This window comes from Saccopteryx bilineata, chromosome 5 (genome assembly GCF_036850765.1).
Source record: "Saccopteryx bilineata isolate mSacBil1 chromosome 5, mSacBil1_pri_phased_curated, whole genome shotgun sequence".
Taxonomy (NCBI): Eukaryota; Metazoa; Chordata; class Mammalia; order Chiroptera; family Emballonuridae; genus Saccopteryx; species Saccopteryx bilineata.
In genome coordinates, this window is record NC_089494.1 from 49,330,191 (window position 1) to 49,348,012 (window position 17,822).

The window sequence follows — 17,822 nt, forward strand, 5'->3', positions numbered from 1 at the left end:
TGTAACTCTGCTTTATAAATTTTATAAAGTAAAGTTACTTCCCTACTTTATAAATCACCATTACTGTGGAACCGGCAGCCGGTTAGAAAATTTTACTACGAACAGAGATACAAAAGTGGGCGGTAGGTACAAAAAGGTTGACTACCCCTGAGATAAATCAACTACAAGCCAAGGAGAGAGGCCTGGAAGAAACCAACCCTCCCAACATCTTGATCTTAGCCTTCAAGCCGCCAGACCTGTGAGAAAATAGATTTCTATTGTTTAAACCACCCACTCTGTAAGTACATTGTTATGCCAGTCCTAACAAACTAATATAGGTTTAGTATTAAAATTAATTTTGCCTGTTTTCTACCTTTTTAAAAACCGTTGCTGACCAGCCAACTTAAAATTACAAATGTGTCTCATGTTATATTTATACTGAACAGCAGGGCTGTAAAGGGTGTACAGTAAACAAATTTGTAATGTGACCAGTGAAATAAAGGACCCATTTTAAAAGGAAGCAAATAATAAGAATAGTAGGTGGGTAATTAACACGGAAACAAGAGTAAATAATAAAGCGCCAAATGTAGAAGGAAAAATATCTAAATGTAAATAATGTTATTGTTGAAACAAATGACACACACACACATTTGAACAATGAATAAGAACAGAGGAGAGAAAAAGAAAGTCAAACATTATTAAAGTTAGTATTTCTCTCAGAGGATTTTAAAAGTTAGCTTACTTACTTGACTACCTGGCATTAAAATTATATTGGTATTAAAGAGATTGGCAATCCAAGTGAGTTACTTAGAAGTAATGTTAACACTAATAAATGATTTCCCCAAAGTTCTAAAACTGTAAAAATAGGCCCTGGCCGGTTGGCTCAGTGGTAGAGCATCGGCCTGGCGTGTAGAAGTCCCAGGTTTGATTCCTGGCCAGGGCATACAGGAGAAGCGCACATCTGCTTCTCCACCCCTTCCCCTCTCCTTCCTCTCTGTCTCTCTCTTCCCCTCCCGCAGCCAAGGCTCCACTGGAGCAAAGTTGGCCCGGGCGCTGGGGATGGCTCCATGGCCTCTGCCTCAGAGGCTAGAATGGCTCTGGTTGCAACAGAGCAACGCCCCAGATGGGCAGAGCATTGCCCCCTGGTGGGCATGCCGGGTGGATCCCGGTGGGGCGCATGCGGGAGTCTGTCTGACTGCCTCACCGTTTCCAGCTTCGGAAAAATACAAAAACAAAACAAAACAAAACAAAAAAACTCTAAAAATAGTTATAATCCCAAATCAAAACACATAATGTAGGCCCTGGCTGGTTGGCTCAGTGGTAGAGTGTCAGCCCAGCGTGTGGAAGTCTCAGGTTCAATTCCTGGCCAGGGAACACAGGAGAAGCACCCATCTGCTTCTTCACCGTTCCCTCTTTCCTTTCTCTCTATTTCTCTCTTCCCCTCCTGCAGCCAAGGCTCCATTGGAGCAAAGTTGGCCCTGGGCGCTGAGGTTGGCTCCATGGCCTCCACCTCAGGAGCTAGAAGTTCCGGTTGCAAAAAAGAAACACCTCAGATGGGCAGAGCATTGCCCACTAGTGGCCTTGCTGGGTGGGTCCCAGTGAGGCACTTGTGGGAGGCTGTCTCTCTGCCTCCCTGCTTCTCACTTCAGAAAAATAAAACAAAACAAAACAACCAGAAACCACATAATATAAAAAATACAAGTAACAACTTTTAAAAAAGTATAAAATTGAATGGCAGAATAATAAGTTCAGATGTTCATAATTAAATATTAATTAACATAACTTTGTGGATCCACTAAAAATATGAGCTCACATAGAACTATGTTTACAAGTTTTATATAAATGGATAGCAGAAAGTAATATATTCATGTACAAAACAAAATATAAGATATATTGTTAAAATATATAATCAGCCATGGCTGATAGACTCAACAATAGATAGAGCATCACCCCAGCCAATGGAAGTTCTAGGGTCCATTCCCAGTCAGGGCACACAGGAGAAGTGACATCTGCTTCTCCAGCCCTCCCTTTCTCCTTTCTTTCTTCTACCTTCCCACAGCCATAGCTCAAATGGCTTGAGCAAGTTGGCCCTGGAGCACTGAGGATGGCTCCATGGACTGCCTCAGCAGTGGCAGATGGGCAGAGCATTGCCCAGTAGGGGGTTTTCAGGGTGAATCTGGTTCAGGGAGCATTTGGGAAACCTGTGTCACTGCCTTTCGCCTCTCACTTAATTAAAAAAAAATACTGAAAGACTTTAAAATATATTTTAATTTGCCTTATACTTCTACCTTATATAGTTTTTTCAAATCACACAAAAAAGAGTCTTTAGATCTTTAAGTGCTAGACTAAGAAGAAATAACAACTGAAATTTAGGGTAAAGCATTCTGTAAGAGAAACAACTATTAATCTAAAAATATGAACATATAATAAAAAAGAAGAGGAAGAAACAGGAAATACAATCAATATTTGAATACATGGGTTTTATATAAAGGTTTCTAAAAATATTGTGTTTATGAAATTTCACTGCCTTATTTGGTTTTCTGAAAATAATTTATGTACTATATATGTGTAATTTACAATTAAAATGTAAATCAAACAGAAGGCAGATATATATAGCCTGACCTGTGGTGGCACAGTGGATAAAGCATTGACCTGGAATGCTGATGTTGCCTAGCAAAGACACATATGCTGCATGTTCCTCCCCCAACCCCTTTCCCTCTCACTCTCTCCACTCTCTAAAATCAGTAAAAATATTTTAAAAAAGATAAGACAGATATAAACTTGTTTAGCAAAATTCTAAAATACTATGTAAATAAATTGGCATTTTGTTTTCCTTAAATTATTTCTTTTATGTGACTCCATCTTTCTCTTCATATCACTAAGTCTAAGTGACCTTAAATATCTCTAAACTCAAAGTCCTGGTTCTATCTTTTCTGAGTTCTTAGAATAGAATCTCAACATTATAAAAGCAGTCCCTTGTGATATTTTAAAATATGAAATGCAAGACTGTAAAAAAAAAAAGTATAAAATTACTGGTAAATTGAGAAAGTACAGTACCTGTCGACTGACATTGGCAGGAGTGAACTGGTTAAGAATAGGTTGCAAGCCTGTTGTATCAGCAGCCGTTCTATAGTCCAGCCGATATTCCATAAAAATAGTAATTGGAGTTAATTTGTCTCTAAATTCAGATTCATCCTAGAAATGGAAAAGGTTTGAATGAATGATGAGAACAACCTATGACATCAAACTATCTGGAGAAATCCCTAAGTGCAGAATACAAAGCCAGCTGTATTCTTCATCTCTTGATCCAATTCTACCAAAACTCTCTGCACAACTAGATGTATATAAGAATAGAATATCCAAAAAGATTATCACTATTCATTAAGAACCCTTAATCAATTTTTGCTTTATAATGTAGTATTTGATTCACACAAAAATATACGAGACATGTTAATAAAATAAGCACTCAAAAGCACGCCCAGTTTACAACTGGAACATTACTGGTATTACTTCCATGTGCTCCTTTTTGTTTTCAACCCTCTCTTCCTTCTCTACGCAATCACTACCCTGAATTTTAAGTTCATCATTCTCTTGCTTGCTTTCAGAAGTTTTACTATGTTTCTAACAATATGTTCTTGAGTTTGTTTTTCCTGTTCATTTAAAGATATGATCATATTCCTTTGTGACTTGCTTTCTTCTGTTCAATACTCATAATACTCATCCATGGTGTTGCATGTAGCACCACTGGATAATACTTCATCATATAATAAACCCAAAATTGATTTATCCATTCTCCTATCAAAGATTGCTTGGGTCTTTTAGTGCTTTTTGTTTGCTCTGCTCCTACAAAAATAAAAAAAAATATTGTAATGGTTCTTCTTCTACATAGCGACAAGTAGTTTGTCACCTCTATAATACCCTATAATTTCCCAGTCTTCATAACAATTTACACTGCCATCAGCAACGTGTGAGATCCTCATTAATTCATATCTTCACCAGGTGACAGGTATCGGCAGATTCTGTTAGAATGCTAAGACGGTATTTCCGCAGTTATAACTTATTTGTCCTGGTAAAATCACATTATTTAATCAAAAGTTTTTCTACACTTAAGACGATTGTGTTTTTCCTTTAGTTTATTCGTATGTTAAATTACACTCTATATTTTTAATGTTAACCTACCCTAGGATAAACCCAAGTAGGCATATTTATTTTCAATCTTTTAAATAAACTGCTAGAATTTAATTAGCTTAGTAACTTTGCATCTATGTCTTTGTGTAAGACTGGCATGAAATTTTGGCTTTTTTTTTTCTCTGTATTTTTCTGAAGCCGGAAACGGGGAGAGACAGTCAGACAGACTCCTGCATGCGCCCGACCGGGGTCCACCCGGCACGCCCACCAGGGGGCGACGCTCTGCCCACCACGGGCGATGCTCTGCCCCTCCGGGGTTTCGCTCTGTTGCGACCAGAGCCACTCTAGCGCCTGGGGCAGAGGCCGAGGAGTCATCCCCAGCACCCGGGTCATCTTTGCTCCAGTGGAGCCTCGGCTACCGGAGGGGAAGAGAGAGACAGAGAGGAAGGAGAGGGGGAGGGGTGGAGAAGCAGATGGGCGCTCCTCCTGTGTGCCCTGGCCCGGAATCGAACCAGGGACTTCTGCACGCCAGGCCGACGCTCTACCACTGAGCCAACCGGCCAGCGCCTTTGTGGCTTTTTTTACCTGTAGTTTTCAATGCCTAATTTTGCGGAAGTTTTATCCTTCATGCTTTTCTTAAGCTTTCATTCAAGTTAAACAGCATTTAAAACTATAATTAATCTTTACATTATGTTTCTGTGATCTCCCATTCACCTTTTTTCTCTTTTTAATAATATTTATTGAATTTATTGGGGTGACAGTGGTTAATTTATACAGAATCCAAGTGAATGTTTCTATAATAAGTCACCTGTACATTGTATGGTATGTTCACCACCCCAAGTCAAGTCTCCTCCTTTCATTTGTGCCCCCTTTACCTTCTTCTACCGCCCACCCCATTCCTCTCCTAATCACCCTCCTATTGTCTCTATGTGTTTTTAGTTTTTTGCTTAATCCCTTCACCATTTTCATTCAGCCCCCTCCAAACCCCCTCCACTCTGACAGCTGTCAGTCTGTTCTCTACTCTATGAGTCTGTTTCTATTTTGTTTATTTTGTTCACTAGATTTCACATACAAGTAAAATCATAGGGTACTTGTATTGCACTGCCTGGCTAATTTCATTGAGTATAATACTCTCCAGGTCCATCCAGTTCCATTGCAAAAGGTAAGATTTCCTTCTATTTTTTACAGTCGAATAGTATTCCACTGCGTAAATGTACCACTGCTTTTTTTATCCACTCTTCTACTAATGGATACTTAGGTTGTATTCTTCATTTTGATATTGTATTTCTAATTTCTAATTGGTTTTTTGTTTTTTGAGAGAGAGAATGAGAGACATGTTATGTAGGTGCCTCTTCTCAGCTCTGGTCCTCCGGGATAGGGAGCCCAGCTTGGGGGTTGAGACCACATATTTCTCAGGGAGAACCTCTTCAGCTGAGAAATCCCTCCAAAATCTCAGCCAGCATCCGTAGAAGCAGGGCTAGCCCTTTTCATGTCTCCTACCAGTCTTGATCGTGGCTTTTTCTGTAAATCCTTGGTTATAAGATTTCTGTTCAGTTAGTCTTCAGTTGGTTATTCAGGGTGATTGTTCTATATTTTAGTTGTAATTCCTGTTTGGTCCTGAGAGGAGGAGAGTATAACATCCACCTACTCTGCTGCCATCTTGGATTCCCATACATTTTAATATACAGTATTTTCATTATAATTCACTTCCAAATAATTTTCATTATGATCTCTTCTTTGACCCATGTTATTAAAAATTATAATTCCTAGTTCCCAATTTATTGTTTTGTTACTGATTTCTAAAAATTATACTGTGATCAAATAGCGTATTTTCTGTTATACAAATATTTAAAAATTTGCTTAGACCTCTTTATGACCTATATATAATTAATTTTTATAGTCTTTGATTGTTGGGTGCCAGATTCTATGTAGGTTTAATTGAGCCTGTTATGTTGTATCTTCTAAATATTTACTAATGCTTTGGCCTTCTTTTTAAGTTTCATCATTAATTTCTTTAAACGTTTTATACAAATATATATTCTGTAGCTGATAACTTCAACATCTCAAGCTGGTGAGCTCTAGTATCTGTTTATTATATTTCTGATAGCTTGTATAATTTTATTGAACTTAACCTGTAGAAATCATGGGGCCTATCCTAGATTGTTACACAGGGACTCTGCATTTAATCATGCTGAAGGCAGGGTGCACCTTTGTTCTATAAACACTTACATTGCCTTATGCAATGTCTAGACCTAAAGTAGGAGGTTAAGACCCCTGGCTTGCAGAAAACCCCAGGCAAGTCTGAATTTCTGTGCTGGTGTCTGCAATTACTGTTCACCCTCTACCCTGGCTCCCAACCACCCCAGTAACCCTGGACCATACATTTGCTTACAAGTCACAAGTCAGATTTAACCAATGGGTTTTTTTTAATTGATTGCTCATTTTTTGGGACCCTAGAAATTTCTTGAACTGTCTTGAAAGTCCAGCAGTTTTTAAGAAATATATTTGTTATAATTAATTCAGTAGCATTATTGTAGGAAGGCTGTTTGGAATATCCAGTCTACCAGAAGAAGAAATCTATTACTCAGGTTTGACATTTTAAAAAGTTACACTTCAAGTGTATTTTTCTGTGCTTTCCTTTTGATTTAATACCTCAAAATGTAAAGAATGTGAAAATCATTTAAATGAAAATAAAAAGCAATGAGTAAAAAGAAAAGATAATGGAGCAGAAATATATCTCTTACCCGCAGATATGCTATCAGTTCCTCACACTGCATCTGGCCCCCCCTTGCAATGGTCATGTTCTTGGAGTGACCCGGGGACCTATTATGGAGAAATAGTGCTCGTCGAATTGCTCCTTTTTGCTTGAGTTTATCCAAAAGAAGCTCCACCTGGAAGTCTATACAAACCAAAGGATTTATAACCAACATAAACTTTATGGACACCTACTTGTCCTAGATAGTATGAATTTTGAGGTAAACAGATTCTTTTTCCTTAAAAAGTAATTTGTAGCCCTGGCTAGTGGCTCAGTGGATAGAGTGTCGGCCCAGGGTAATGATGTCCTGGGTTCAATTTCTGGTCAGGGCACACAAGAGAAGAAACTATCTGCTCCCCCTTCCCCTCCTGCAGCCAGTAGCTTGACTGGTTGAATGTGGCCCAGAGCCCTGAGGACAGCTCGGTTGGTTCAAGTGCGTCAGCCTCAGGAACTAAAATAGCTCAGTACTCTAGCTTCGGCCCCAGACAGGGTTGCCGGTCAGGGTACATGCAAGAATGTGTCTCTGCCTCCCCACCTCTCACTTATAAAAAAAAGAGTACCTTGCTCATAATTTATTTATTTATTTATTTTTTTAAAAATTTATTTATTTATTTATTTTTAGAGAGGATAGAGAGACAGAGAGAAGGGGGAGGAGCTGGAAGCATCAACTCCCATATGTGCCTTGACCAGGCAAGCCCAGGGCTTTGAACCGGCAACCTCAGCGTTTCCAGGTTGACGCTTTACCCACTGCGCCACCACAGGTCAGGCAACTCATAATTTATTAAGAATGTCTATATGTGGCAGTGACACCACAAAAAATTATTTCTGAATAAATGTTTAATAATCAATTAAATAATCCAACTGTCCCAAAAATAATGTCATATTAATTCAGGCAATAGATAATGGGTAGTAAAACAACTACCAGATAGAGAAACTTCTTTTCTGTAATAAATTATGAAGCTGAGAGGAAGAAGTTCAGAACATGAAATAGTACAGGTAAATTAAAACTTCCACCATTAATGCAAGTAGCAGAATTCTTGCTGATTGTGACTAATATTTAATAATAGGTACCCAAACCACCATATTAAACAGTACAATGAATGAACAGTTTGCATCATTTACAAATCCTACTTCCACTTAAACTATTTTATCAGATTGTCACATAAATATGTCCATCATTAAGTGACCATTTATAGTTGTTTGGGTCAAGAATCACCTTAAAATGAATGTGCAGCCAATAGTCTAAAAAAGTACAGTTATCAGAACTACTGCTTTGAAGGTCCAAGTCTTTAAGTAGTTTATTCAAAGGAGGTTAAGAGTATAGATTTTTTGTGTATGTGTGACAAAGACAGAGAGAGAGACAGAGGGAGGGACTGATAGGGACAGACAGACAGGAAGGGAGAGAGATGAGAAGCTCAATTCTTCATTGCGGCACCTTAGTTGTTCATTGTTTGCTTTCTCGAATGTACCTTGATGGGGGGGAGGGGAATACAGCAGACCGAGTGACCCCTTGCTCAAGCCAGAAACCTTGGGTTCAAGCTGGTGAGCCCTGCTCAAACCAGATGAGCCTGCTTTCAAGCCAAAAACCTAGGGGTCTTGAACCTGGGTCCTCCACATCCCAGTCCAACGCTCTACCCACTGCGCCACTGCCTGGTCAGGTGAGAGTACAGATTTTTAAAATTATGAATTGCTTTCCAAGTTTCTATAAATGTTGAACTTCATGTCACATTTGGGTAAAAGAAAACCCAGGGTTATTTTGCTCCCAGTTCTGTTCCACACACTCACACTGCCCTCCTTGCTGTTTCTCAAACGCACTAAGCACGCCCTTGCCTCTGGGCTCTTGAAAATGCCATTTTCTGTATGCGGAATATTCCCCTAGACATCCCCTAGCTTATTCCTTTCCTTGCCGCCTTTGTGAACCTTCATGTAGAATCACCCACCAGATTCAGTTCTTGCCCCGTGCTTTATTATTACTTCTTAGCACTTGTCACTGACAGACCTTGGCAACAATTGCTTATCTCTCCCACCTTGCTCTCAGGACCACATAAAGCATAACTGGGAAATGAAGAGTCAACTTTGAGCTTGTTGTGTGGATTAATTTTAGTGGCCAAAACCTTTTCTCCTTCATCTCACTATTTCTGAACCACCTCTACTCCAGAGATTGATGGAGCTTCTTTCTCCAAGACATCAAATATAAAGTTCTCAGTAGATCAGCTACTTGTAAATACTGATACTCATTTCCCCTTGAACTTATTTATCTCACATTGGTAACTGTTTAATGTTGTGAAGATCACAGTTATCATTCAGTGGGCTATTTTGTTCACAATGTCAATACATAAATGTATTATTTCTGATATGGGTTAAGAGTTCCAAACAAAGTAATTAAATAGCTCTAAGTATAAACATTCAAATAAAAACAATTATAACTACTGGAGAGTAATTATTCAAATATCTGAAAACATTTTTAAGTGCTGTGCATGCAGCATCATTACAATAATATAGTTTTTTCAAAGAACACTTACTAAGTTTCGTGGGAAGTGCGCCTTTGCCATCTGCCTTTAAGCAGAACCTGACATTAAAACTGTAGGAAAATAAAAAATACACAAATTCTATAATTCAGCTTAATCATATTTTCTAATATCAACCCAAATCTCATTTTTCATATAGAGTAGTTTACACTGTGAAACTTTATATCTTTCTCCATGTCTTAATATTATATTTAAAACATGAAACTACACAGAATAATCTAATTCATCCTTCAGTAATGGAAGCACTTTTTTTTTTCTCAGCTCCTTGATGAGGAAAAGAAAAGAATTTTCTAACATTTTCTTAAGTTTACAGAATCTGTTGAAAAATCTAAATGAGGGAAATGACAGTCCAGGTTTAAAATAATGTCTCACTTAAAAAAAAGCCTCACCGAAGCAGCCTTTAACTAGCAAACTTCTCTAGGACAGTGTTTTTTTACAATTTATTAGTGAGTCCTGCAATCAGTTTAATTAATGGGTTGTGTCCAGCATATTAAAAAAAAGTACGTAAGTAAATAAAACTGACTCAAGTATTAAGATTATGATTTTGTGAAACTTTTCTTTCAATTACATACATATGTTTACTAGATAACGATGCAAAATGTATTTTGCACTATGTGCCCCATAATAAAAAACATAAAAGTTTCTGCTTTAGTGTATTCTAAGCCTTCAAATTAGCATAATTATAAGCATATTATGAGCACCTTTACAAGGACATGCAAGGTGAGTGGAGGGGAGAAAGGCAGTAAAACATAAAGCCAAAAATCTTGAAAGCAACTTTACTACCAATCAATAAAAATGAAAACCGAATATTACAGAATTTTAATGCAATCAAATGAAAGTAGTAAAGTTTTGAAAAATGATTTTAATAACTATAACAGTAATTCAAAAACAAAATCAGGAAAATATTTTTTATTAATTCTTTTCAAATGAAAATTCCCAGCTTCTAATGATTCTACCCCTCTTCCATAAGTTTTCTGATTTTTCTATATGCCAAGAACTTGAATAATATTTTCCAAAGTGGGTGCTCAGTGACTTTAATAGCATATGGGTCAAAATTTGTTATTGTTAATATTACATTTATTTTGACATGTATGAGAAAAATACTAGTTTCTCTATTTTACTTTAAAACATTTTCATAAAAACAAATTTAAAGAAAAAAAACTTAAGAAAATTATAAATACAGGGAGAATGAAAAGATAGCACGATCATACAATACAGCAAAAAGTAGCAAAGATACTGGAGACTTGAGAAAAACTGGACTATAAAAGAATTCAGATATTCAATTTACAAAAACTAACTTTTTCTTTAGAAACTAGTAGAGGAACAAGTAGAAGACTGGTATATTAGAGCAAAGTAATATTTTTTATAGTTACAGATATTAAGTCTGAAAAAGATCCTATCTTTTAAAAATTAAAATGTTCATGAACCTTTTCAGATTGAAATATAAATGAGATCTAATTAACTTTCCCTTCTTTTTTAATATATTCACTGAGCATGCATCCTTTTTAAAGAACAGATAACTAGTTTTAGCGTATTTCTAAAGCTTTCTACATGTCTTTAGAACAGCATTTCTATAATCCAATCTATGACATGAAAACAGAGTATGCCCACAGAAACTGTTTCAGCAATATTTCAGTACCCCACCCTCACTTTCAATTGTTTTTACAATGACTGAACCAATAATCACAATAATAACTATCATTAATATTCTTACCAGGAAACTTTAAGATCTGTTCCAGGCAGTGGGCAGGTTTTATTGTCTTGATTTAAAATGCTAGGGTACACTTCAAGGCCAGCATTTACGGTGATAACTGGTCGGGCTCTGGTAGGTGGAAGCAAGGAAGGAGGGAGGGAGACAGGGAGGCAGGGAGAGAGGGAGGGAGGGAGGGGGGGGGAGAAAGGAGAAAGGGGAAGAGAAAAAATATTTAAATAAATATTAGATAAATCTAAGTATTTTAGGTTCGCATTCACTGCATACACAGTGCAGTGCTTACTGAAGCATTGTGGACAATAGCAAAAAGAAAAGACACAAACTCAGAATGACCAGCTGTCCCAGTTTGCCCAGCACTGCCCGGATTTTAACAGAGAAACTCCCATGACCCGGTAAATTCCTCAGTTCCAGGCAAAGTGGGACAACAAACAAACTATCTGAACTCTGTCCATTAAAGCAGAATAGCCAAACAAGTCGTGCGATATGTACCTAAAGCAACACAATACCGTGGGGGAAATGAGTACCAGTAATCCATCTACGTTGTTATGGATGATCTCTAAGATATACCCAAGGTATAATTTCAGTATGACAGTGAAATGAATGCACAGTATACAAGGGATGCATACACACATACACACGTGCACATAAACACATGATTTTTTTAATGGATAAAATATTTCTGGTAGGATATATATACTAATAAAAAAGTAACTAGCATGAGAAGAGGTTTTTTATGGTATGCTTTTAATATATTAGTTGAATATTTACTACATGCATGTGTTACTTCATTAACAACAATTTCAAAAACTGAAACGACAAATTAAGTTTTCCAAAGTTCAGGCCCTGGCTGGTTGGCTCAGCGGTAGAACGTCTGCCCCGTGTGTGGACATCCTGGGTTCGATTCCCAGCCAGGGCACACAGGAGAAGCACCCATCTGCTTCTCCACCCTTCCCCCTCTTCTTCTTCTCTCTCTCTCTCTTCCCCACCCACAGCCAAGGTTCCATTGAAATAAAGTTGGCCTGGGCACTGAGGATGGCTCCACGGCCTCCGCCTCAGGTGCTAGAATGGCTCCAGCGGCAATAGAGCAATGCCCCAGATGGGTAGAGCATCGCCCCCTGGTGGGCATGCCGGGTGGATCCTGGTTGGGCGCATGTGGGAGTCTAACTGCCTCTCCACTTCTAACTTTGGAAATGTAAAAACTAAAAATAAATGAATGAATGAATGAATGAATAAAAGTTTTCCAAAGTTCAGATACACAGATTTCAGCTCTGTATAAAACTACAATAGGCTCAGGACAGTGCACCTGTCTCAATTATGATAAATCCTGGAATCTGAGTACAGGCCACCCTGAGTGTCACAATTAAGTTCACTCATCACCAATTCCATTATACAGTTTCAATGTCAGTTTTCCTACCATGTGTAAATATAGCTCACAGAAGAGTAAACATCTGAATCTACTTGGGATGCCTGATGGTATTCTAAGGTGTAAGTAATTGATGAACTACAGAGAATAACTAGGAATATATATATAAAACTGGGAAATACAGATATGTGGATTTACATATTTCTCTAAAAAATATTTATTTCAGAAGTCATCACATACTGCCTTTGTAGTCACAGAATGCTGTGGCAAAACAATTTCTTGCCTTTCAGAGGAAAATGTAAACTATAATTTTTGAAGAAGATTTAAAATGTAGAAAAATATCACTAAACATAATTTAAAGAACAAAGAGGGAAATTCTAAATGCTTTTTTTTTTCTTCCTGAAGTGAGAAGTGAAAAGGCAGAAAGATAGACTCCTGAATGCCTGACTGGGATCCACCTGGTGTGCCCACTAGGAGGTGATGCTCTGCCCATCTGGGCTATTGCTCTGTTGCAACCAAAGCCATTTTAGCACCTGAGGCAGAGGCTATGGAGCCATCCTCAGCACCCTGGGCCAACTTTGCTCCAATGGAGCCTTGGCTGCAGGAGGGGAAGAGAGAGAGAGAGAGAGAAAGGAAAGGGGGAGGGGTGGGGAAGCAGAAAGGTGCTTCTCCTGTGTGCCCTGGCCAGAAATTGAACCCGGGACTTCCACATGCTGGGCCAATGCTCTACTGCTGAGCCAATTGACCAGGGCTAAATGCTTTTTTTTTTTTTTCTTTTTTTAAAATTTATTATTTTTTTACAGGGACAGAGAGAAAGTCAGAGAGAGGGATAGATAGGGACAGACAGACAGGAACGGAGAGAGATGAGAAGCATCAATCATCAGTTTTTCGTTGGGACTCTTTAGTTGTTCATCGATTGCTTTCTCATATGTGCCTTGACTGTGGGCCTTCAGCAGACCGAGTAACCCCTTGCTTGAGCCAGCAACCTTGGGTCCAAGCTGGTGAGCTTTTTTTTGGCTCAAGCCAGATGAGCCCGCGCTCAATCTGGCAACCTCGGGGTCTCGAACCTGGGTCCTTCCGCATCCCAGTCCGACGCTCTATCCACTGCGCCACCACCTGGTCAGGCCCTAAATGCTTTTTGAAATAAAAAATCTACAGCCTTCTTGTCCAGCTGCTGGTGGTGCAGTGAATAGAGCATTGATCTGGGACACTGTAGTCCAGCGGTTCTCAACCTGTGGGTCGTGACCCCAGTGGGGTCGCCTAAAGCCATTGGAAAATACATAATGCATATCAGGTATTTACATTCCAAATCATAACTGTAGCAAAATTACAGTTATGAAGTAGCCACCAAAATTATTTTTTGGTTTGGGGTCACCGCAACATGAGGAACTGTATTGCGGGGTCACGGCATTAGAAAGGTTGAGAACCACTGCTGTAGTCCCAGGTTCAAAATCCAAAGGTTATCAGCTTCAATGTGAGCTCTCCGGTTTTTCGTTTTTGTTTTTTTTCCCTACAGAGACAGAGAGAGAGTCAGAGAGAGGGATAGATAGCGCATTGCGACACCTTAGTTGTTCATTAATTTCTTTCTCGTATGTGCCTTGAATGTGGGCCTTCAGCAGACTGAGTAACCCCTTGCTTGTGCCAGCGACTTTGGGTCCAAGCTGGTGAGCTTTTGCTCAAACCAGATGAGCCCGCGCTCAAACTGGCGACCTCACGGTCTCGAACCTGGGTCCTCCACATCCCAGTCTGACGCTCTATCCACTGCGCCACTGCCTGGTCAGGCGAGCCCTCCGGTTTAAAGGCAGGTTCACCAGCTTGAGTGTGAGATTGCTGTCTTGAAGCCCAAGGTCATGGCTTGAGCCCAAGGTAGCTGGCTTGAGCAAGGGGTCACTGGCTCAGCTTGAGCCCCTTACTCCCCAGAAAAGGCACGTATGTACGAGAAGCAATCAATGAACAACTGAAGTGACACAACTACGAGCTAATGCTTCTCATCACTCTCCCTTTCTGTCTGTCAGTCTATTTAAAAAAGAAAGAAAGAAAGAAATCTATAGCTTTCTCTGCTTTGGGATTGCCCTGAATAAATACTACTTGTCTACAGTAAATCTTAAAGAGAAAGAACAAAGTTTACCATGACTTCAAGAAAATTAGGCTAAAATTCAAACACTGGTACTGAAGTATAAACTTCCCAATAATTCAGAATAGTATAGGATATGGAAACATGCTCACCTGTATAACACAGCTCTATCTACACCAAAAGCTCCTACAATTAAGTCTTTAAAAAGAGCAGAAAGAAATGTTAATAATGACGATTTAAAAAAATATTCACATACCATTCTATAAAACTTTCAATATATAAAATAAAGATTTAGACATAATCTCAACACTATCTTTATTAGGCAGTTTAAAGAAACCACTAAAAGGCTAAAATATGGAAATTCAAAATAAGCTGTCATCAGTGGGAAATGCTTATCATAAAACTTACCTTTCATCCAGGTGGACAAAAATCTGTTTTGTGGATACTTACGAAAAATCAACAACAATGGGGAAAGTATTAACCCCAAACACATATACCAAACAAAAAAGCAATTTCATTGCAATTTTTAAAAAATGTTTCTTTTAATTTAAAAAAATTAAGCAAAACCAAAAAGCACATTACATATATTTAGAATACTTAAAATGATAGCACATAACACTCAAAAAAACCTAATGCATTAGTTTTTATATGTAACAGGTAAAGATGGTTCACAATTAGAAAAAAATGAGATCAGAGCTCCATGTCACAGTCTAACCCAGCAAATTTGACGAAGCCCTTTCAAGGCTGAAAAGTACAAGAAAAAACCAGACAGGCTGACTTTGTAAATTTTGCATTTACATTAAAATTAAGAACATTTGCCCAAAAAGCAAATGTGACAAAGTAAGAAATACACAAGATAGGGCCAAAGTAGGTTTACAGTTGTGAGTATGTAAAACACGGTTTATTCTCATATTTATTAATTATTGAATTATTTTCCACATGAACAACCATTAACCTACTTTTGCCACCCCTGTGTGTAAATTAAGGGGTTAATATCCTCAATATTTAAGGCATTGCCACAAGTTAAAAAAAAAAATGAATGAAAGAAAAATATCCCAATAGAATCAGAGAAAGAGATGTAAAAAAAGTAATTCAAGGCCCTGGCCGGTTGGCTCAGTGGTAGAGCGTCGGCCTGGCATGCAGATGTCCGGGTTCGATTCCCGGCCAGGGCACACAGGAGAAGCGCCCATCTGCTTCTCCACCCCTCCCCCTCTCCTTCCTCTCTGTCTCTCTCTTCCCTTCCCACAGCCAAGGCTCCATTGGAGCAAAGATGGCCCGGGCGCTGGGGATGGCTCCTTGGCCTCTGCCCCAGGCGCTAGAGTGGCTCTGGTAGCAGCAGAGCAACGCCCCCTGGTCGGCAGAGCGTCACCCCCTGGTGGGCGTGCTGGGTGGATCCCGGTCGGGTGCATGCGGGAGTCTGTCTGACTGTCTCTCCCCGTTTCTGGCTTCAGAAAAATACAGGGAAAAAAAAAAGTAATTCAAAAATGTAAATATATGCAAATAAAGGAAATGCTTACCCTCATTAGTAATCAAAAACTGTAAATTAAGACAAAATAACATTTTTCGCCTATCATAGTTTAACAGTACTCTGAAAAACAAAAGATGACACCCAATATATGGACACAAATGTGCAAAAGTGCCCACTTACTGCTGGTAAGTGCTTTAAAAAGTTACAAAATCTGCTTTTGGGGGGAGTGGGATTGTAATTAACAATGTGTATCAACAAACTTGAAAAAAACAATGCTTATCTTTGAATTTAAATGCCCCCAAATAAGGTTAATTAAGGTATGACACAGCCATTTGATAAAACGGAAAATATAAAATTCAAGTTTTTTTTTTTTTTTTTTGTATTTTTCTGAAGCTGGAAACGGGGAGAGACAGTCAGACACTCCCGCATGCGCCCCACCGGGATCCACCCGGCACGACCACCAGGGGCGACGCTCTGCTCCTCCAGGACATCGCTCTGCCACGACCCGAGCCACTCCAGCGCCTGGGGCAGAGGCCAAGGAGCCATCCCCAGCGCCTGGGCCATCTTTGCTCCAATGGAGCCTTGGCTGTGGGAGGAGAAGAGAGAGACAGAGAGGAGGGGGGGGGGTGTGGAGAAGCAAATGGGCGCTTCTCCTATGTGCCCTGGCCGGGAATCGAACCCGGGTCCCCCGCAGACCAGGCCAACGCTCTACCGCTGAGCCAACGGGCCAGGGCCAAAATTCAAGTTTTTGAAGAGCAAGTAGTAACATGGGGAAACTGATACTCTTAAGTGAATAAAATATACTTTAAGTGTATAATGCATAATTTTATTAAAAAATGTGTATGGATATTAAAAAAGACTGCAAAATATGTTTTGCTATATTTTCTAAAAGTTCTATAATTATATTGCACTTATAGCAAAAAATTCTTGAATTAACACTGACATAGATAAGAATCAACTTCTTGTCCTATTTCTCAAAAAAAAATTCAACATACTTGCATATTAAGCTCATGTTAACTGTTTCAACAACAAAGGTAATCTAAATTCTCTGCACTATATTTCACTTAAGGAATAAATCCATTATCATTCTAGGTCCATTAGAACACACTCTAAAATATATATGACCCAGAAAAAAAATCTCATTTTCTGTACTGCTTCAAACCAGTGGGCAATTTTTTAAAAAATTACAATGCTTAGTTAAATCCACAAAAATATAAGATTATTGAAAAACCAAAAACAGATGGCTGACATTCAAAAACTTAAAATGAACATTCAGTTTTTATATATAACTTCTACAACATTTCTTCTGACGTTTCATTACAGACTTCAAAACAATAAAGGAAAGTCTGAGGTCCTGGCCAGTTGGCTCAACGGTAGAGGGTCAACCCAGCATGTGGAAGTCCTGGGCTGAATTCCCGGTCAGGGGACACGGGTGAAGCAACCATCTGCTCCTCCACCCCTTCCTCTCCCCTACGCTCTCTCTCTCTTTTCTCTCTTTCCCTCCCGCAGCCATTGGTTCGAGGGCATCAGCCCAGGCACTGAGGATGGCTCCATGGAACCTCACTTCAGGTGCTAACAATAGCTCAGTTGTGAGCATGGCCCCAGAAGGAGAGAGCAACAGCCCCTGACGGCTTGCTGGGTGTATCCTGGTCAAGGCACATGCAGGAGCCTATCTCCTCTCCTCTCACTTAAATTTAAAACAGAAAGAAACTCAGAGGATGTGTTATTTATTGGAAACTCCCAGGAAACAGAGCTGCTTTTATTTTCTGTATACCACTTTCAGTAATGAGCACAGTACCTTAAACAATAGTAGAGG

The 17,822-nt window shown here is 39.1% G+C and overlaps 1 protein-coding gene across 2 annotated transcripts in view; it reads right to left on the bottom strand.

Annotated features, from left to right (window-relative positions):
- The window catches only part of ITGAV (integrin subunit alpha V), a 104,572-nt gene that overhangs the window by 25,041 nt on the left and 61,709 nt on the right, over positions 1-17,822 (bottom strand). For both annotated transcript variants that reach the window (XM_066233419.1, XM_066233418.1), the window contains exons 14-18: positions 14,691-14,736; positions 11,105-11,212; positions 9,385-9,443; positions 6,852-7,006; positions 3,037-3,174 (exon numbers count right to left, since the gene is read on the bottom strand). In XM_066233419.1, coding sequence (XP_066089516.1) covers positions 3,037-3,174; positions 6,852-7,006; positions 9,385-9,443; positions 11,105-11,212; positions 14,691-14,736 — 506 coding nt within the window. The remainder of the gene's footprint in view (positions 1-3,036; positions 3,175-6,851; positions 7,007-9,384; positions 9,444-11,104; positions 11,213-14,690; positions 14,737-17,822) is intronic.